This window comes from Abramis brama (assembly GCF_963993115.1).
Source record: "Abramis brama genome assembly, chromosome: 6".
Taxonomy (NCBI): domain Eukaryota; kingdom Metazoa; phylum Chordata; class Actinopteri; order Cypriniformes; family Leuciscidae; genus Abramis; species Abramis brama.
The window spans coordinates 38,517,881-38,541,081 of record NC_139968.1 but is presented as its reverse complement, the minus strand read 5'-3'; the positions used below and the strand labels follow the sequence as shown (position 1 = coordinate 38,541,081).

The following is a 23,201-nucleotide window of genomic DNA, read 5'->3' as shown; positions in this document are numbered from 1 at the left end:
GTGTAAAACATCAAATATTTAATATTTATAAATTATTTTTGTATAGAGCTTTATATAGCCTAGATTTTCTGTGATTATAATGTAAAAAGTTATGGACAATTTGACCATAGAATAAATGATTTGATTATTGTGAGAATAATTACATTTTTCTAATATTTATGTCTTAACTTCTTAGAAACATTCAAACCCTGAAGCTTTTCTTCACATTATTACTGTTTCATATTTGACGCGGTGTGTGATTTAAGACTGTAAATATGAGAGACTTTAACAGTCACTTCTGGAACAATCTAGAAACACACTTTAAAAACATACTCACATTGTGTCAACTTCAACTTTTCTGGATGATCTGAGAACTTGTAAAACTTTTCTGGATGCAAGTTTCAGGTATCAGAGTTTAGATTTTTCTGTTTATTTATATTTACAATAATACAATATTATCTAATTTTATTTTTCTGAACTAATATGTTAAGTAATTTTACCTCTCTGATCAGCTATTCTAAACAATCTAAATATAAGGTTCATTCCTGGGATTCGGTAATATTTCAACTTGGATTTATTTATCTTAACTTTTTTTACATATAAATAATTTTCTAAATAGCCCACATATTAAACCTCCCAAAAACAATTTGTATTTTCTCACCTCCGGCATTTAAAATCTTTTATTAATATTAGTGTTTTTCAGATTATTCTCAACCTCGTAACGGACTTGTTTTAAAGAGGATTTTACACAAAACTTGCTTTAAAACAAACATCTAGGCGGTCTCTTTTTGAGACTGAAGTTAAAAAGACAAATTGCATGTCCTTGTGTTTTAATTTTTGTAACAAATATTGTAAATTCAGATGTTTAACTAAATCCACAATTATATGTTGTTAGGTCTAAACATGTCAGGTGGTAATCAGCGAGAAATGCCTTCATTTTTTTTGCCTTCCCTATTTTTTTTATTTTTTTTTGTCTAAAATATCAAGGTTGAGAATAGTGTGACAGGGTTAAAGACTGTAGCTGGTTTGAAGGAAGCATTGCCTTCAGTTTAATATATGTTGTATTATTATTTTTTCTTCTCATATTTTGCCCTTCTTTCTGGATCAACATATCTGCAGTTGTCATGAATTTAGTCAATATAGGCTATCTTTACTGAAACATGACTATTTAAATTTTTTTTATTAATATTATCCATAAATGAAATGGAAAAACTCAACCCTGTCTCAGTTTTCAACCCCTAGGAGAGTAGACTATATAAGGCAGCAAGGAAATAAGTAGGCTACATTGTATACTTTTTTTTTTTTGAAAATAATAATTTTCCATCTTAATTTGACAGCTTGAATATAATTGGATATTAATTGGCCTAAAAAATAAAAAGTCTGATATACTTACCATCTTATGAAACACTGTTAAAGTGGCCTTTTTTAATTTTTTATTTATTGAACATAAACGCAAATACAAAGTTAAATCTCAAAACAGAATCAACCAACAATATTATATATATATATATATATATATATATATATATATATATATATATATATATAGTAAAAAATGATTTGTTAGTTTGACTAAAAAAAGTTACCTGGTTGCCTTAATTTTGAGTTCATTGAAACTAAAAATGTGAGTTTTTACAACAAGTGATTTTGTTGTCATAACTTAGGATTAAATATTGTATCAACTTATTCAAGCAATCAAAGGGATTAAGTTAACTTACAAATTTAAATTCACTCAACTTAATTCAATATTATATGAACAAACTATTTTAAGTTAACTCAACTTCAACTTAACTACATATAGTTTGTTGTAACAATTAACTAAGAAGTTTACACGGTTGCCTTAAAATTATGAGTTAAGTCAACTTCATTATGAGTTAAGTCAACTTCAACTTAACTACATATAGTTTGTTGTAACAATTAACTAAAAAGTTTACACGGTTGCCTTAAAATGATGAGTTAAGTCAACTTCATTATGAGTTAAGTCAACTTCAACACAATTTAACATGACAAAAGCTTTTTTGTTAAAACAAATTCTGGAATAACTGAGCACAAATAAACCATAACTTTAACATTTATTATAACATTCACAAAAATATTAATTCATTGAATTGTCTGACAAGTATATCTTAGTATAAATTAGTAGGCCTATGACAGAATCAACTGCTGTTTGAAAAAAAAAAAACATTAAAGCAACAGGATACAGGCTGCTGCTATAAATGTCAAGCATGTGTGAGAATAAACAAATGTCAGTGTGATGACATTAACATCAGCTTGAATTAAGTGCAATAGAATTAAAAACAAAAAACCCATTTAATGAACATTACACATGAAAATCATTTGCTCAAAACAATATTTTGTCTGTTCGATAAAACAATACAAGTATGGAGTATGCGAGTATGTACAACCTCATAAAGTGAATGAAATGAGAAAACTGTTGACAAGCAAACCACAAAATATCAGGCCACTATTCATAACAAATCTCAACGAATATTAAAAAGCATTTCTCAAACAGCATTTAAAGGGTTAGTTCACCCAAAAATGAAATTTGTCATTACTCACCCTCATGTCGTTCCAAACCTGTAAGACATTAATTCGTCTTTGGAACACAAATTAAGATATTTTTAATGAAATCTGAGAGCTTTTTGTCCATCCATTGACAGCCTAAGCAACTACCACTTTCAAGCCCCAGAAATGTAATAAAGACATCATAGAAGTTATCCATGTGACTCCAGTGGTTTAACCCTTAAGTTTATGAAGCGATGTGAGCGCTTAGATTAATATTTTGTTAATATTTTTATTTTTGCACTATCAATCTTCAACGCACATTCACGTTTTTTTGTGCAAACAAAGCACCTCACTTCATAAACTTGAGCTTAATCCACTGGAGTCACATGGATTACTTCAATTATCAGGCATGAAAACAGGTCAGGGGTAAAAAAGGTGAGAAAGATGCGGCATATATAAAAAATAAACACTTACATTGAAGTTGCATATCTTTGAACAAAATGATTTTATCCTTTTCATTAGAGCTAGCAAAGAGTTATATTTGTTTCTGAGATTTTGTCTTCAAAGTTGATGAATAAAAACATCAAGTCAGAATGTCAGTGCGTGTGAGTAGGAGAGAGTAAAATCCTCTTCCACTAAACACTGAACAGTTTGTTCCTTATTCCGCGAACATGCCTCGGCACCAATTTTCATGAGCACTTTTTGGAGTACTTCAAATGTATATTTGACCTCTTTGGGGTAAGTGATATCCAGAGCATAAAGAAGCCCCATTAGTACAGCAAAGGCATTTGACACGTCCTTTAAGCCATCAAGCACAATCTCCTCCTCTAACACCACAGCCACATCAATTATTTCCTTTGGGAGAAGGTTTGCAGTGTTCTCCTCTGTGACCACCAAGAGCCCAACATTCATCCCCTTCACCACCTCTTCCTCATCAGTTGGCTAATAAGAGAAAAAGGAAATTACTATGAATCATAAAATTACAAAATTACAAAGCTTTGGTAGATTAACAATGAATGAGTTTTAAACAGGCGAGCCTGCATAGTCCATAGAATCTAGTAGGGCTGCACGATATGAGGAAAAGCTGCGATGTGCGATAACTTTGTTTAATATCGCGATGACGATACGACTTGCGATAAATATTCAAATGTGAATGTTAGCTATACTGTTCCCATGTCTTAGTACTTTAATAGGTTCTTTGTGTGATTCTCAAACGTTTATTACCTGCCTGGTTCAGATTACACATTACACGGTTTTGGCACGATTCGTTTGACGTAGGGTGTTGTGGGGATTCATAAACGACAACAGGCGTCGGGACGCAAGATTCGATCGTTTCATCTCGTATAGTGTCATAGTGGGCGACAACCTATGTTGCATCTGCGATGCTTCACAACATCACAACAGAAAGACTAGCATGTTTAATTTTTTAACGGTCCTCTACGACGGGTTGAGTATTTAAACGAGAGTGAGTGTGCGCGAGTGAGTGAGAGTGCGAGCAACAGTGAGTGTGTGTGTGCGCCAGTGAGCGAGTGTGTGCGTGCAAGTCTGTGTGTGTGCGAGTGAGCGTGTGTGTGTGTGTGTGTGAGTGAGTGAGCGAGGGACAGTGAGTGTGTGAGTGTGTGTGTGTGTGTGTGTGAGTGTGAGTGTGTGTGTGAGTGTGAGTGTGTGTGTGTGTGTGTGAGTGTGTGTGTGAGTGTGAGTGTGTGTGTGTGTGTGTGTGTGTGTGTGTGTGTGTGTGTGTGTGTGTGTGTGTGTGTGTGTGTGTGAGTGAATGTGTGCGTGTGACGGCACGCGATGACTGGCCGGAAAGCAACGTGTAGTCTGACGTTTCTTGTCCATGACACGAGTCAAGAGTCAAAATCGTGTAATCTGACACCGTGACTATCGTAACAGACACAAAAATCTTGTAATCTGAACCAGGCATTATTCATCGTGTCAGGCTGTCTGTTGCAATTAGGGCTGGGCAAAAAAAATCGATTTTTCGATTAATCGTTTTTTAAAATGTGGTCGATTCAAAATCGATTCTCAAACGCCAAGAATCGATTTTTTTCCATCTTTATTTACCCAAGTATTAGTTTTCCTCCACTGTTCATAGGCTTGCAAACTCCATTTTATAGCTAATGCTGTGAGATTTTATGTTAGTCTTATCTAAATCATAAAATAACCTCAACTAGCGCTGAACGTTTAATCATATCGCAATCGCGATGTCAAGCCTATACGCAAGCTATATGACACAAAATGCTGCAATTTTATATGAAATAAACAAACCTGGGCTTTTAACGCAATTAATACAGCATCTGTTAATTTTTTGTCATCCTTTGGCTAGTGTTACATGTATTCATGTAACACTAGCTCTTATTCATGCAAATGCTTTTAAACCATTCATGCGCGACAAGACAAAATAGATCTCGCTGCCTGTGAATGTCGAGACTGTGACACAAAAAAACTTGCGATGATATCGTGTGTGCGCACAAGACAGCCCAGAATAGAGTTATCTTTCGCGCTTGAACGAACAATAACACACACAATTATGCCAAAATGTCTTTTTGTTGAGTATTTTCATAACATAAGAGCAGTCTTGAACGTGAACGTGATGAACGTGAAGAGTTGTGACTCGTGAGAGAATGAGGCGCGTGCGAGATCCGCGTCTCTGTCAACAGCGGCTGGTCTTAAAGGGACAGTACACAGTAGCCACTAATTATCTCTGTCGTTAAAGTTAATCAAAGAACAAAGGGAACAGACAAAAACACTCACTGCTCTTGACTAAAGAACTTTTGTAACTTTGATTAGTCTATATATAATTTATAATTAATGCAGTGCAGACTGTTTGATAACTTTATTCAATTTCTGTATATGGCCTAGCTGTTAGACAGAAAGGGCACTGATAAAATATATATATATTATGTGGCAATGCTGAAGGAAGGGGGGAGGGGAAATCAACGTTATAAGTACGTTTGAACAAATACAATCCGACTACGCCACCCCGTAAAGAAACGGGGAAATGACCAAAATAAGGGACACAGGTTCGTAGGCTGAAATAATCCGAGAGAGGCGTGTGAACAATGTACAAAAAGACTTTATTCAAATCATCATAAATAGTTAAAATGTTCCATGATAATCAATGTCTGGTCACCATCAAGCACTGTCGCAATCAGATACTCTGTGTACTGGACAAAAATAAAGATGTCAATTGGAAAATAGTCACAACAAAAAAATAAACAAAAGACATAAAGACACAGGCTTTCCAGTGGCTGGGGCAGGCTAGATGGAGTGAAGACCCTATCTGTGGATTTGTGTAACACGCACACACACACACACGCACACACAGTGAGAGGTGAATCCAAGCAGCACTGCACTCCACACAACTGCACCACCACCTGTAGTACTCCAAACTAGCTAGCTAGCCTCCCAGCCTCGAGCCAGCAGTGCCTAGAATACACCAAAGCAAACAAAACAAATTAAGTTCAATAATACAGTGGAAATATTTCCATCAAAGTAAACACAAACATTTATAAAGAAACACTATTACAATAACAAGCTTAAACTATTGCAAATATACAAAACAAAATACTAGTAAACAACGACATAAACACAAAAATGAAATGAATGCAACAGTTCGAATGATCACTGAAGCAGGTCCCAGAATCAGAGTTCCCTGAGCGTAAACACTTAACAGGGCACGAACGATGACATTAATAATGCCCTAGATGTAAACCAGCCCCAAAAACAGCAGGAAAGGAAAAACAGCAGCGCATCCTCCTTTAACAACGGATATAAACTTCCGCCTTCAAGAAACGCGATGGAAGAGACAGCTCAGCGCACTAAGGAGGAAGAATGCTTAATTAGATACTGGTCTTGTGAAAAAGAGGAAGCAGATTAAATCACACTTACCCCACGCAATTCCTCGTGCCACACGGGGTGTAAGGTCACTCACAGCTCATAATGAATTAACATGCAGGAAGACTTTTCACTGATTTCACGGCTAAGAGTTAAACAGATAATTAATCACCCGACGCCAAAATAACAGTAGGTAAAAAGAATCGCGCACATACCTAACATGCAGTGGACAGCCTATGACCCAACCAGGCATAAAACGCACTGAGAAAAGAGAAAGTCTACATTTAAAATCCACATGCTCACGTCTATTAGCCAAACAGCTACAAACCAAGAGAAACCACGTACCGTCTACACCAGCGCGCTCAGTATGGGCGGTCCCAGTCGTGACGCACACCAGGCGATCTAACTCCAGCCTTAAAATACCATCAGTGCCACCTCCAATAGGCTATGGTGGGTGACAATCATGTACCAATGAGCCAATGAAACTGAACTACGTCACCCACCTTGCCACACTTATAAGGCCACAGGAATTCCGAGCACTCACGTTAACTCAAGTCATCTGGACTCATCCTCATCTGAAACTGCCACGAATCCTCATGCTGACGACTCGCCAACCGTCTCTGTAGTATAAGTTTCTGTTCTCGTTTTGATAACACACTAACTACATTAACTATTGAAACACATTATAGCATTAGTTATACTATATATTTTGTGAAACAATATCACACCAGATGAGCGCACGCTCTTCTCTCTCGTGCTCTCCCAATTCCTCGTGCTCTCTCGATTCTTCCTCGTTCAACTTTGCCCTCAATTCTTCCCGCCCCCTTTACCTTAATCTAGAGCATTGATTGGACACCCAACATGGACAAGTGAATTTGATTGGATAAACAATAGAAATATCAAAATACAAAAATAATAAAAATAATAAATATCAACTTAATTAACATAGAACTTATTCACAACCATATACATTTATAAAATGCACATGAAATATAAACATGTATATAAAAAAAAACTTTGTAAACTTTGTAAATTATTACACTGGGTTACATGTGAAAGCAACTACGTTAACATTAAACCACTAACGTTAACGTTATGTATATTAAATGGACAATGGAAACGGGTCAACGAAAAAGAGGACGACATTTCTGATGCAGAATTATAATAAATTTAAACCATTTTCGTAGTTTTTGCCGCCTAGGAAATACATTAAATTAATCTTAGACAAAACCAGTTGAGATTAATACTTACCATAAACAGCCTAGAAGAATATGGTGCCTTCCCGTTCAGCTGTGTTACAAAGTTACGTCGTGTAACTTGGCAAACATGTTCAAAAGCTCAACACGTCTGAAATATCACATAAAAAGATTCATTTTAACACTTATTGCTTAAGAAGCATAAGTATAACGTTAACAGTTCAATCTCTATTAGCCTACTTATTGCCGTTTCCTTCTCTTAAATGTAACGTTAACTTAACCGAGTGCATATTTTAAAACGGGCAATACGCATTCGTGTTTAATCAAGACAAAAATGAAAAATAACTAAAATATTGTTATTTATCGGGATTATTTTAAGGTTAAAACGCTTCACTAACAGCCTTACTAAACTGTATAGATAAGAGAAACACTATATAAAATAACCTCAATGGGGACTTCTGGAATTTCTGATGCAAAATTATTAGGCTACAGATTTAAACCTTCTTCTGAATTCTCGCTTCCTAGCAAATAAATTAAATTACCCTTAGATAAAACCAGTCTATTAAGACACTGAATTTTAAAATTACTTACCATAAACCGTCTGCTTCTGAAGAAGCTAGCTTGTCAAGCTGAGGAAAAAATCGCGCCCTCTCGTTCAAGTCAATCAAGTGTCGTCTGTGTCGTATTCGTCTCCCGGGCGTCCGGCGCATGCGCAGGGAAAATTAAGACTCAGAAGTCTAGTGAACTATCTATTAGTAGAATCAACTAATGTTTTTATTTTATATCAGTGAATTGCCACCAAGCCATTAGTTTAATAAACCTTAACTAAAAATGTTTTGTTATCTCAACAACATTAGTGCATCTAAGTTGATTTGACAAAAGAAAATATGTTGTGTTAACAAATCATGGAAATAATTTTTTAGAGTGTATATATAATTTAAACAGTAGACAAAAAGCCAGTGAAAGCAAGTTAAATAAAAAGCAAGTAAAATAAACAGACAAAAATAAATAAATAATAATAAATTGAGCCAGGTGTTGTCAAAGAGGCCTAAATTATATCATTTCTGGTAAATTATGTCACATATGGGTTGAGAAAATTTGGCGTGACGGGATTGAATTCAGACTGAGGGACATCACTTTATAGTCTCTTTTTTTTAATCAAATATCAGATCTTGCATTTTTTTGGAAAAACGTTTTTCACAAGAAAGTAACACAAATAAAACCTTTCAAAATTGCCACAAAACAATTACACTGTGTACAATTTTCTAAGTACAAATTCAGTGTAGTACCTCAGGGACCTGACAAAATGCTTAGTAATAGAATGGAATAATAGAAATATAAGACATTATTTTATGATAAAAATGGTTTAAATGCAATAATTTTGCATTCATTATTATGGACATGCCAAAGTATTGTGGAAAGCTTTTAATATTTTATTTTGGTGAACCAACACTTTAATAAGTCTAGGGGGACTGAAATATTACCGAATCCCAACAGAACCAGGAAAATACTTTTGTTTTGTAGTTAGATAAAAACGTCACAAAACGTCACTCTACATCATCGCAGTACAGCGCGTAAGGAGGAGCCTCCCAAATGATCAATACCTAAACACAATATTGGGTTTGAAAAATAAGAAAGCTACAAAATGTGTCTCAATCTGTAAACATTTTCAAATTTTTGTTTAACTTTTGAATTTGTCGCTGTTTATGTATGTATTTAATATTTATTTATCTGCTTTACTTGTTGTACCCCCCTGATTGTAATTGTAATCTTAAAATCAATAAAAAAAATAATAATAAAAAAAGCCTCCCAAATGATTAGGGGAGAGCGGGGTAAGTTGTCACACGGGTAAGTTGTCACACTGTCCATAACTCCAACACTAGAGGCTCTATCTCAAAAATCAAATAGCCACTTTATGTGACTTCTTCTTCTATAGTCAACTTCCTGTTCACATGTGGTCAAGATCACTGTAATCTGAGGTTAGCACAATTTTCTTATTTTTCTGCTTAAAAAGTAAAAAAAATTCACTTTACATTTTATGCAATACAACTTTGTTAGGTATGAATGTTTAAAATTATTATTTTGCACAAAATAGAGGAGACAGTAACGTGTCTTTTGGTACTTTAGCTAAAGTGATATGTTGAGCTAAACTTGAGATTTAGTCAATATTAGCTCACATGTCAATATGGGGCAAGTTGTCTCAATGACTTTGGGGCAAGTCTTCACATGTGACAACTTGCCCCTGTACAAATAAACACAGCCCCAGCACCAACCCTGCCCTGCCTAGCACGCCCAGTTATGCTTCTGCTATCACCAGCTCACCCTTACCCAGCAATGCTATTGCTGACAGTGGGCTACCAACTCCAGTGGACATCCGGCCATATCCAAAAGATGGTCCCCGAAAACCAGCCAACAAAGGAAGAAAACGACGCAAATCAGCAATACTTACTGACACGCCAGTGAAGCAGCAACTAGAAATAGAAAAGAATAAATCTCAATCTAGCAAAAAGCGTTTCAAAAGAAAGGGAAGCAGAAATCTGGACCTATGAAAAACAAGGCAGCTACATTTACATTTAGTCATTTAGCAGACGCTTTTGTCCAAAGCGACTTACAAATTAGGACTAAATTAAGCAAGTCATTGTGAAGAGGCAAAAAAAAACAACACAAGAAGTGCTCAAAATACGAAGTTCAGGCATTGTTCATAGTAGCATATGCGTAAAATGTGTAAAATGCAACAATTGGGCCCATGATGCTTGCACCTCAGGCTAGGCAATTTATGTGTCAGAATTGTGACTTTGGAGATGAGTCCGATTAGTCAGATACAGGGCATCTGTTTTGTTCAGAGGTTAAGTTATCTGCAGCATTCCATTCAGTTATCAGGATCTATGTGCAAGCCATAGAACGTTTGAGTTTAAAGTTCAAAGTAAAGTGGTCTTGCCACTTAATTGAAATGTGCATTATTTGGTTTGAAATAATTGTTTTTCCAGATTCTCCAGGCACGGATGTTTATATTTCCAGTTCTGTTTTGAATTTAAAAATTAAAATCAATATTCACAATTAAGTTGTTGTGTTCTTATTTTTAGATAATCTAGTGTGACAACTTACCCTCCCTAGCGTGACAACTTACCCGCCGATGGGGCAAATTGTCACAAGTGCACACTCGCTATTCAACAGTCTACAACTCCGTAATGAGATAAGATATGAAGATGTTATGAATACAACATATGTTCCCAAGACTTCCTTCTTTCATTTGGTATGAGATTTATACCATTTTGATGTATGGTGCTCAGTAAATGTTAGACAGTGTGAAAAGTGTGACAACATACCCCGCTCTCCCCTACTTTCATTTTAACTCGTGAAATAATGGCGTCGCCACCAGGGGCGGTTCTAAGGTCAGTGGAGGCTTTAGCACAACCTATTTTTATTTAAAGGAATTCATTAATTATAAAAGCGATTTAAGTGAATAAAAAAAGAAAGGCTTTTTGTATTAGTGAAATAATTGTAACTATTTGGAAATAATAATTTATTTTTTAATTATGCATGCATTCTCTCTAAATGAATCAAGGGAATTATAGCATATTTTCAATTCAAAATGGCAAATTTTAATAAATAAATAAAAAAGTTGAGTAATTTGCGTCACCAGACACTGTCGGTAGTTGAACATTTCTATTTTAAAACAGTCAAATGTTAAATGTTTATCTACTTACATTTTGCCAGGCATTCGTTCACTTCTTTTCATTTTGACATTGATGAGCTACCGCTGAACTTTTAGTCATCCTAACAACAAACAGAGCAGCGCTTAATGAAGCACATCAGAGCAGTATCAAGAACATCAAATACATTGAAGTGAATCCTTTATTTGCATCTTAAGTTTATTGCCAATAATGACAGGTTTGCGAAAGTGTAGAACTCGGTGAGCTCGCGCAAAACACATCTTCAGCACAGCGACTCATTTAAACGCCTCTGATTGGCCGATGCGTTCAACAGACATGTTTGTGATTGGCTACAATGCTCAACACTGCAAACGCACGTCGTAAGTTCCTTTAATGCAAAGGGGATATTATAAATAAAACTGTAATATGCACTTTTCATGGTAATCGCGGCTAATGTAATCTTATTCACATTTTTTTTTTTCTGATTAATTGTTTTGCTCTATGAGAAAGACAAGGGAACAAAATATTCGGGGCTTTACTAAAAACATTCGGGGCTTAAGCCCCCTTAGCCCCAACATTATGAAGCTGCAGACTCGGAGCCTGCTGCATCTAGTCCCGCACCCAGAGTCCCGCATTCCAAGACCCCTCGTTTTTCGATGACATCCAAATGCCATTGAAAACATTACGATGCAATATTACGGTCTCTTTTTATTCAAAGTTATCCAAATAAATATTTGCGTTCCCTGCTTAATGCATGTGCCAAAACAAAAATCATTCTCAAACTAATTACCCAGTATTTATTTTTTGAGCGTGGGTGTAATTGAAAGAAAATTACTGATGTAAGGGATACAAATACAGATTGAACTATCTTCTGAAAAATATTATGTGATATTATATTGCTATATAATGTTTTAGTTTGTTTTTGTACAATGTTTCAAATTCCATTTTTTCTTTCAGTTCAACCTATAATGGTAACATTATACCATGCTAACATTACAAAACCTGTTTTTTGATATTTTGAATGTAAAGCAAAACTCAAATAATAGACAAAACACCAAAACAATTCTGTACTTTATTTAACGATCACCTTGATCACCGTCATTGCTGTAAACAGGACAAAGCAAAGAAAAAAGGAAGAAAGAATTGTGTTAGTGACTTTACTTTTCATCTTCAATTGCATTAAAAAAACTCCTCATTTATACGTCGCTTTGGATAAAAGCGTCTGCTAAATGAATAAATGTAAAATGTAATGTAAATGCTTAAGGTAAAATAATTACTTTCTGGTAGGCAAATGTTGTTTCTTTTCTCATTCTTTTTGCAATCACCCTGTCAAATTCCTCAACTTCACTAAAATAAAAGATGAATGCCATTGTCAAAAATATTGTGTAATAATAAATAATATTTGTATTGTTTTATATTGTAAATGGCTGGCAACTTCATATCACAGTTAAATTAACATTGATCCATTTTAATACTTACGTTTTATAAGAACTAATTTAAGTATAGTCTACATAAATTATATAAAGTAAAATAATTACTCCGGCATTAATTCAATTTATAGTTTTAGGAGAAAAGGTCCGATAATTAAAAAAAGGTAAAAAGGTAAATCTGATTAAATAATTAATGATGACATTCTTTGATATTAACAGACTTAATGTATTTAATTGGTCTACTTTAATGTCAACTAATTTTAATCAAATTTTTACCCTTGTCTACAAAAAGGCTAACGTTAGCTACACTCAAAAAAATGATTCAAGGCCTTCTTAGGTATGACACATTTAAATTGTGTTCACTTTATTTAAATATATCTAATTAGGAATAAAACGTATATATATTTAATAAGTCTAACGTAAAATGTATAAATAGTGTCATCTATGAGATATAATTTAATTTGGTTAACTCAAATTTATTTGGCTTCGGAGAGCGCCATTTGCGCATGTGCAAGACAAGCTCAGAGAAGAACATGCTCAGAGGATGTGGACGCCATTTTATCGTCTGCCGCCGCAAGGACTGCAACGTCGTATTCGTTATTGGTAAGTATTATCTTGCTTGAGTATTTATAATAAAGAATTTACCTCACTGTAAGAGGATGTGTAACTTATATCATAATTTTGAGTGAAATATGCAACAGCAGTGAAAGTTATGCGAGGTGAATTGTTTTAAGTGTCCCTTCGATAGCTTAATTTACTCACGCAACGTGCAAATTCTGTGTTAGACCAGTCTAACGATCCCGAATTTGACTGTAACTGTGCAAAATTGGTTCTTAACTTATTGGCTTGCTAGCTGGATTGATATATCCGTCATAAAATGAATTGGAGGCTTGCTATCGCCGCGATTGTTTCGGCGCCGAGTCTATTTTTAGCTGCGTCACTCACTCACGCTGAATTGGCCACAGTGCGTTTTTCTTGATCAAATTTGACCTGCCTAACATGAAAAATAAGACATTTCACCATACAATCATGCAAGTGAGGTGTTCCGTGTTTCACAATCGCCATGACATTAAGCGCTGTGGGGGGATACGGATGCGTCAATACGGTTCACGCGCATTGGTTTAGTACCTATGATCATGTGCGTGAACTCGACAATTGATTACTATGGACTTTGACCGAAAACAGGATGTAAATACAGGTATGAGCGCTGGCTAAATAAATATCATTTTTATCCATATCTTTCACATCTACTGCAGTCAGATTGACCCGCGTTCACTCCGAAGGAATCACTCACATGACCTGTGCACTTGTAATGACACATCAAGGATGTTAAGAGGCTAAAAGCAGGTTTAAAACTTGCCCCATTGAAGTCAACAGGGTGCAAATTTTAAAAAGAGGATAACACGGTGTAGGCAACACCAATGTCGTTGTTCTCTGTATTGACAGCACTCCAAATGTTCAAAAAAATGAGCTCAATGTTAAAATTGACCGGAGTTCTCCTTTAACATATGTACAGCCACAGTATTACTACAAATAAGTCAGACAGAAACATCAAAAGAAATACATAAAAAAAGACACTTGCATGACACTGTACTAGAGCCTTTTTATTTATTGTTTTGTAGCCTGCAATGAGGCGCTCGGTATCTTCATCGGACCCTACAAGATAAACACGGTACTTTTTTGGCACAACATAAACCCATTAATATTACGAGACAATAAAATATAACTTTAATTAGGGTTAAACATTTGAATTCTTACACTTAAAAACTGAGGGCGCATCTCCGTTGCTGCATCCGACTGCCAGGTTTACATCACCATCATCACCGCAAAGCTCCTCCCTCCCGCACGCAATGGGTTGTGGGCAATATTAGCCGTTAGAGTGTGCATTGATCTGCACTTCGAATTCTAACCGGAAATAGTAGACCATCCGGGTATCTTTGGAACACTCATTTCAACATGCTACGATTTGGGACGTACTAATTCTAGTTTCGCATACTATTTAGGACGGATAGTATGCGAATTGGGACTCGGCAATGGTTTCGAGAAACAGTCGTGACTAGCTAGTTGATTTCTCCAACGATGCATCGTACGAACAAACGCACCCCTGAACAGTCGAGGACAGGAGGACAGGAAGTCGACAAAAACTCATTTTTGAGGACATCTTAATGTAGCCGACTGCAACTGCAAAGGAAAAAAGCAAGCAAGCATTTGTTTTGTTTTTAGCACTTTATACTTTATTGAGGTGTCCATTCTTTTGTTTTAGATATTTTGAAGTAGGCTAAAAATAATAATTGCATAATTATTAAACAGGTAGTTCACCCAAAATAGAAAATTCTGTCATTTATTACTCTCCATCATGTCGTTCCAAACCCGTAAGACTTTTACTCATCTTCGCAACACAAATGAAGAACTTTTTGATGAAACTGAGAGATTTCTTTCCCTCCATTGACAGCTACACAACTACCACTTTGATGCTTCGAAAAAAAGTTCATAAAAAGATTATAAAACTAGACTTATCCATATGAATTGAGCAGTTTAATCAGCTTTTTTCACTGTGCTCCTATATTTCTTTGTGTGCTCCTAATTTTTTTCATTTAGGAGCACATGTTCTCCTTGGGGAAAAAGTTAGCGTAGAGCCCTGTACTGTGAGTAAATGTTGATACCTGTGCATAAACTGAAATGTGCATTGAATGTAGTGTAAGTAGTTAACATGCAATTTGATTTAAGTGTAAGATTGAAACAGTAAAAATGATAAAGATTAAAATGATAAACGTTCCATTGTACCTTAATGTTTTGGGAAAGGGCACAATTTTCTTACATATTATTATGGGTAATACTCATAATATTAATGTGTTGTAAGAGAACATAAGTTGAACATAAGTTGTTCAAGATCCTCCATGAGACTCGTGTATTTTTGTCTGATGAGTGAAAGTGTAAATCAGTGATGTTCTTCTGTGTTACATTATAAATCCAGACATCTACTCACAATCTTTATGATGTCTAGAAAAATATTTTCAAAGCACTATTATGCATTTATTTGACTAATGTTAATTGTTTCTTCTCCAGGTGTGTCTGGTGTTGATCCAGAAGAAGTGCCAGTGGAGAAGGGATATTCAGTCACTCTAAACACTGGTGTTCAAACAAACCAACAATACCTGATTATGTGGTTTTATAATGTCATTCCCATCGCTCAAATCCCTGGAGATCAGCGTGATATCTGTACAGATTTTCGGTGTAAAGAGAGATTCAGAGGCAGACTGAAGCTGGATCATCAGACTGGATCTCTGACCATCATGAACATCACAAACACAGACTCTGGAGATTATAAACTACAGATCATCAGCAGCAGCAACAGCATCAGTGTAAAGATCTTCATTGTTTCTGATTATGGTGAGTCTTCATGTTTAAAAGCAAGTCTTGTCCATTTAAATCACTTCATTAAAGTGTTTAGTACTTTTGCAGTGACATTCAGGAGTGTTTTCTCTTTACCTGTATATTAATTCACACACAGCATAAAGATAATTTCTACAAAAACACATTTATTCTTAAACTGTAATTTATAGCTTTAACTTCATATTCAGTGCATTATGATTTAAAGTGTACTTGTTCTTCTATTGGTGGTAGTTTAACTGTTTTGTTCTGGTGAAGATGTCAGCTTCTCGTCATATCATCCATCCATTTCAAAGCATTTATTATTTATTGATCCGTGAACCTTCAGATAAATTGTGTTCTCGTTTTTGTCTTAATCGGAAAAACAAAGAAATCGTTCATTTATCACATATTTACGGAAGCGTATTGCATTCACTTGAGGAAAAAAAAATCTACTCTGTTTTTCTGAATTAATGACTTAATTATCTCAGAATTACGAGATAATTTTTCATGAATAAAAAGTTTTTGCTCTGTTTTTCTGAATTAATGACTTAATTATCTCAGAATTCTGAGATAATTTTTTCTTGAAATAAAAATATTTGCTCTGTTTTTCTGAATTAATGACTTAATTATCTCAGAATTCTGAGATAATTAAGTCATTAATTCAGAAAAACAGAGCAATTTTTTTAAAATGAAAAATTATCTCATAATTCTGAGATAATTAAGTCGTTAACTCAGAAAAACAGAAAAAAATATTTTTTTATGAAAAATGTTCTCATAATTCTGAGATAATTAAGTCATTAATTCAGAAAAACAGAGCAAAAAAATTTTTTTTCATTAAAATGATCTCGTAATTCTGAGATAATTAAGTCGTTAATTCAGAAAAACAGAGTAGATTTTTTTTCCTCAAGTGAATGCAATACGCTTCCGTACATATTCGACCCTTCTCATGAACGTAAAAAAAAACGCAAATCTTTTTCTTTTTTTTTTCATATTTTTGTTTGTGTTTTCATCAAACTTTGTTGTAATCCGCCAAATGGAAAGACAGTAAAGCCAAACTGCATAAACACGTTGTATTTTTCCATCTCTACACGGGCGGGAATAAAACGCCTCTTTCCGCTGATTGGTCAAGCAAAGATCAAGCCGTGATGTCATCAGTTGTTACTAGTGTGGGTGAATAAAACTGTTATTTAATTGTAAGATTAAAACTGTAAAATAATAACAATAACATTTTTATTCTTCCATTGTATCTTAATGTTTTGGGAAATGGCACAATTTCCTGGAGTATCATAATATTCATGGTTGTATGATGTTAATGAAATAAATGTTCATTGTGAATCCAGACATATCTCTCTACTCACAATCTTTATGATATGTAAAAAAGTTTTTTCAAAGCACTATTATGCATTTGTTTGGCTAATGTTAATTGTTTCTTCTTCAGATGTGTCTGGTGTTGATAAAGTGTCAGTGATGGAGGGAGATTCAGTCACTCTAAACACTAGTGTTCAAACACACCAACAAGACATAATTAGATGGTATAATAATGGCATTCGCATCGCTCAGATCACTGGAGATCTCAGTCAGATCTGTACAGATGTTCAGTGTAATGAAGGTACTGAGAGATTCAGAGACAGACTGAAGCTGGATCATCAGACTGGATCTCTGACCATCATGAACACCAGAAACACAGACTCTGGAGAATATACACTAGTGATCATCAGCATCATCGGCAGCTTCAGCATCAGCAACAGCCACAGATTCAGTGTACACGTACAGTTCTTCAGTGATATAGTTCATGGTGAGTTTTCATGTTTAAAAGCAAGTCTTGTCCATTTAAATCAAATCATTAATGTGTTTAATACTTTTGCAGTGACATTCAGGAGTGTTTTCTATTTTTCTTTATCTATATTTATTTGAAACAGCCTAAGTTTCTAAGTACATACACTACCAGAGAAAAGTTTGGGATCGGTAAGATTTTTTATGTTTTTGAAAGAAATCTCTTCCGCTCACCAAGGCTGCATTTATTCGATTAAAAAACAAATACAAAATAATAATAATAATATTGTGAAATATGATTACTGTGTAAAACAGCTGTTTTTTGTGTGTTTTTGTTTCTATGTGTTATTTATTTAAAATAAATGTTGTTCTTTTGAACTTTCTATTCATCAAAGTAAATGTAAAAAATGTAAAATAACTATTTTCAACTTTGATAATTATATGAATGTTTTTTGAGCATCAAATCATCATATTAGAATGATTTCTGAAGGATCATGTGACACTTAAGACTGGAGTAATGATGCTGAAAATTCAGCTTTGATCACCGGAATAAAGTAAAGTTTAAAATATATTAAAATAGAAACCCATTATTTTAAATTTCCATAACAATAATATTTTTAAAAAAAAAAAAAAAAAAAAATGCAGCCTTGGTGAGCAGAAGAGACTTAATGTAATATATAAAATATAAATATTAAAAATAATAAAAAAATCTTACCAAAACTATCGACTGGTAGTGTAGAAAAACACATGTTCTCTTAAACTGTAATTTATAGCTTTAACTTTAAATTCAGTGCTTTATGATTTAAAACAAACTAGTTTTTCTATTGGTGGTAGTTTAACTGTTTTGTTCTGGTCAATATCATCTCTTATCACCTTTTATTATCATCAGTTTAAATACATCTATTTTTTTCTTCTTCTTTGTTCACCAAGAATCCAAAGTGCAGTGGGTTTGAAGTTAACAAAAAAAATATGTTCATAAAATATTTATATCAAGCCAGTAAATGTTTTCATTGAGGTCATGTTTGACAAAATAATTATTCACATGCAAAAAAAAAGTTACTGTTATTAAAGGGATAGTTCGCCCCAAAAATGAAAATTCTGTCATCATTTACTCACCCTCAAGTTGTTTCAAACCTGTAAGAATTTCTTTTTTCTGCTGAACACAAAAGAAGATATTTTGAAAAATGTTGGTAACCAGACAGTTGATGGACCCCATTGACTTCCATAGTATTTTTTTTCCTACATAAAGGTTTGAAACAACTTGAGGGTGAGTAAATGATGACAGAATTTTCATTTTTGGGCGAACTATCCCTTTAAGATGAAAAATGAATGTATAAATAGTCTTTAAAAAGTGTTTTAGCTGCTAGTTCTTCAAAAACACACAAGATGGAGCCATTTACCAGTTAAATCAACATCATACAACGGATGACCACAGTGTAGAAATAAATATCAGACAAAACTATTGTTGATTTATAAGTTACTTTCTTAATAACAATGACTGTCTGTCTTTAACTCTTTAACTCTTCCAGATCGAGATGCAGGTCTGACTCCATCCTTTCCAAGAAAATATGGAGATGTTGCTATTCCTGTAGCTATAGCTGTTGCTGTTATTCTTCTGATTGTTGCTGTGATTTACTGTTATTGCAAGCGCAGAGCAAGAAGGAACGGTGAGTGTAACATACAAATTATTTAAAAAGATGGAAATATGAGATTTAAGATTTGAGATGGAAATGTGAGAATTTTCAATATTTTACTCTAACCAAAGTAAAGTGTTTAATAGAGTTTGTTGTTTTTCCTCCAGAAGCGAACAGGACGGAGCGCTTTAATCAGGTGAGAAACTACATCAACTGAATCTGTCTGACTGCAAAACAGATTCACATCTGTGCGCTGATAAAATGTTTGTGTGTGATTTACATTTTACATTATTATATACTTAGAGTAATTTATTTAAATAATATTTCAAGCATTTAAATGTGCAGGTTGTTTAGGAAAGATGAATTATTCTAATAAATGTGAAGAGAAACATCCTACATTTTAAGATATTTAGTTATTTTTTGCGATTCCAAGCCTTTGTGTAACTCAAACATCAATCCGGTTTATATCTTTTTCTTTCTGTTTATCTGTGTTTTTTAATAAACAGGAAAGTGGAGCTGAAGACTCGCCCCCTGATCAGAGAGACACTTTTCTGATGAAGAATCTCAGTGACTAGAACCTTAATCAGGCTGAGGCTGAGGCGGCCAATGAGACGCCCACATAACACTATTGTTTTGATACTTTCATTAAAGGGATAGTTCACTTTGAAATTAAATTTTGGTATGTTTTAGCTTACCTCAAGGGCATCCAAGATGTAGGTGTCTTTTTTTCCACAGTAGTTTAAATTTTTATATTTTTAGGTCAAACCGTTCTTGTCTGTCAGTCATTTCATGCAGGTCTATGGGTACTGTCTCAAAGAGCATGCACAGAGTCCAAATTAAAACAATTCCACATCGTCCAAATTAAACATACCAAAATTTAATTTCAAAGTGAACTATCCCTTTAAAAGAGAAGATGGGAAACGAGAAGAAACTCACATCACAGAGAAAGAGTGTCACGATACCAAGATTTCTTTAGTTGGCACCAATACTAGAGACATTTCACCTTGACACCAATTTTAACTAATTCAAAATAGTTTGTTTATTAGTTATTTAAATAATAGCCTAAATATATTTGAAAATATGCAAACATTGCTTCAGAAAAGGCAAACGGTTAATTAGTAAGAAACAAAGGAGAACATTACCATTAGCTCCAATAGTACAGAGAGCGCTTGAGGATTTTCAGAGTGTAAATGTTTATTAAAGCTGCTAAATTGACTCAGACAGAAACAGTCAGGAAGTGATTTCTCCGTTTCTCTGTAATCTGTAAAGACCCCCTGAAATCATAATTTGAGTTTTTTTAGCTTTCAGTATGAATATGTTAGCCTTAAGGTTATGAATAAGTTAATGCGCTCCGGAAGAATGGCAAAATTTGCATTTAGGAGATATAAGCTTTCAAAACTTAGTCTCTCACTTCCGCTAAAATGGATCACAGGTTTTTATGACATCACCGCAGACTCTGTCCAATCAAGCGCTCTCTAGAATCTAAAGCTCCGCCCCCTATGCTATAAACACCACCTGGCCAAAGCCACTGTTGACACGTCAGGGAGCAATATGTGCTGGAGATGTGTGTTCGCTTACTCAAATGCTCGAATTTTATTCTGTTTTCCAACTGTACGGTGATTAAGAATGAAATGGCTCTACTACTGAATCCAATGTATCATCAGCGCTGGGATTCGCTTCATGGTGCTGTCAAGTACGAATTGCAGTCTGTGAGGTAAACTAACCGCTATTGGCTATTTGAAAAGGGGGAGGCCCTATGACATTCAATATGTCCTGCCTTAGCTTCCTGTTTGAGTGGAAATTACATCTAGGCATCAAACAAACCTGTGCGGTCCAGGCCCTTCTGTGGGACTTTAATAAGCATCTACACTGCAAGACCTGCATGTTTTTTTTTCTGCTTATGTTTATATTCATTTATAACAGGTTGTGAACATGAATACTTTATCAAGATGAACATTTTTTAACAACTTCAAGTAATTCCTACTGATGGAGAAGCTGTCAGTGAAACAACACACAGGTCACGCCAATACTACCGATACTGGTAATGTTATATTCACAATTTCAGTATTAGCATTTTCACAACACTACAGAGGAACATCCCTGATGAAAACACCAGTATGACGTTATTTCTAACATTAATGTTACTCTAAACTGGTGTTTTCAGCAGAAAATGTTCAAGTTCATGAAGCACTTTGTTTGCGGTGTCGTATCTTTGTGGTTAAAGTGTAAAAGGTTCAAATCCTGCAGGGGTTGATCCATGAAATATCACCATTGTGTCCTTGACCAAACTCTGAATCTCAGGAACTGAACCTGTAAAACTGCACTGAAAGACACTGGAGAAAAGCAACAAAATGCCTAATATGAGTTTATGTAATGTATTTTTTATATATCTTCCATAAGTGTTACTGACTGTTGCATAAGCCTTCTACTGGTATTAAGCATATTTCACAGATATTTGTATTGTACTCATTAAACAACAATATGCATTTTGTATCATAAAGCACGTTTTTGTCTTCGTGTTTTTATTATACATAAGGTAAACACAGAACACAACAACAGAACACAAAAACAACAATAAAACAGCAGTAATAATAACAGTAATGAAAAAAACAGCAACGACAAATAATACTAGTAATATGTAGAAGTATTAAATAGTATTTAAATAGTAATAGCATGTATAATAATAATGATAATAATATTTTGTGGTGACGGTAACAGTAATATCAGTGATAACAATGACAGTAATAATACAATAATGATACTAAGGATGGTGATAAGTTGTGTTGACGGCTATAGTAATATCAATAATAATAATAATATATAACATTGATAATAGTGATAATAACAACAGTATTGGTACTCATATTAACACACAAAAAAGTGATGCTATTGATATTGATAAAATCAATAATAACAATAATAATAATAACAACATTTATATCAATAATAATAGCAACAGTAATAACAGTAATAATAGTAATACTAAACATGGCGATAATGATAATATTTTGTATTGAAAGTACAATTGCAATAGTTATATCAATAATAATATAATAACAACAATAGTAATAATAATAATAACAACAATAGTAATAATAAAGAAAAATCTAATAATAGTAATGCTAAAGATGGCGATGATGATAACACTTTGCAATGACGGCGACAGTGATATCAATAATAATAATAATAGCAGTAATAATGATAATAATAATAATAACAATAATAACAATACACACACGTGAGACACACACCCAACACATACCACACCTCTCCTAGTTTCTGTGTCAGTGTGCATGTGTTTTCCTCCTCTTTTTTTCCCCCTCATTTTTCCCCCTTTTTTATTTTTTTTCTTTCCCTTTCTTCTCATTCACTGTACAGTTACTATTTGTATGTATGCCTAAACTAAGATGGTGCATTAAAAGAAGGTGAAGTGCATTAAAATCAGCATTTGGTGCATTAAAATCATGTGTGTTGTGTTAGGTGTTGACTTGATTTGGTTATATTTTTATATTTTATATATTTATATCACTATTGTCATCATCATTTCATGTATCCATTTATTTATTTTAATCATTTAATATATACATTATACCATTACCGTCCTTATATCAAGCAAATTATCATCACATCGCCATCATTCCATCACTGTTAAATGTTTCTATGATATTGAAAATATTAATAACCATAATGTCAATAATAATTATAATAATGAAAATACTCACACACTGTAAAAAAAAAATTGTTCACTCAACTTACATTTTTTAGTTATTTTTTTGCTTTGACTCAGTTAAGTTTTATTGACTTAATCTACTAAGTATGTTC

The 23,201-nt window shown here is 34.0% G+C and overlaps 1 protein-coding gene and 2 long non-coding RNA genes across 4 annotated transcripts in view; 1 reads left to right on the top strand and 2 right to left on the bottom strand.

The window, feature by feature from the left end:
* Positions 1–5,542: 5,542 nt before the first annotated feature.
* Positions 5,543–7,094, bottom strand: LOC311084189. 2 transcript variants are annotated; one of them, XR_014606453.1, is made up of 3 exons: positions 6,537–7,094; positions 6,376–6,466; positions 5,543–6,305 (listed from the first exon to the last, which is right to left on the bottom strand). It is a non-coding gene; the product is annotated as an uncharacterized lncRNA (long non-coding RNA). The 2 variants fall into 2 exon arrangements; XR_014606452.1 differs by having other exon boundaries at positions 6,376–7,094.
* A 6,767-nt stretch (positions 7,095–13,861) lies between these two features.
* Positions 13,862–23,201, top strand: part of LOC311084178 (uncharacterized protein) — a 108,549-nt gene continuing 99,209 nt past the window's right edge. The window contains exons 1-4 of the mRNA XM_084116085.1: positions 13,862–15,990; positions 17,411–17,767; positions 19,275–19,412; positions 19,547–19,575. Coding sequence (XP_083972211.1) covers positions 15,645–15,990; positions 17,411–17,767; positions 19,275–19,412; positions 19,547–19,575 — 870 coding nt within the window. The 5' untranslated portion in view covers positions 13,862–15,644. The remainder of the gene's footprint in view (positions 15,991–17,410; positions 17,768–19,274; positions 19,413–19,546; positions 19,576–23,201) is intronic.
* LOC311084193 overlaps positions 21,537–23,201 on the bottom strand; it is a 101,558-nt gene continuing 99,893 nt past the window's right edge. Inside the window, exon 2 of the long non-coding RNA XR_014606460.1 lies at positions 21,537–21,801. This is a non-coding gene — a long non-coding RNA (uncharacterized lncRNA). The remainder of the gene's footprint in view (positions 21,802–23,201) is intronic.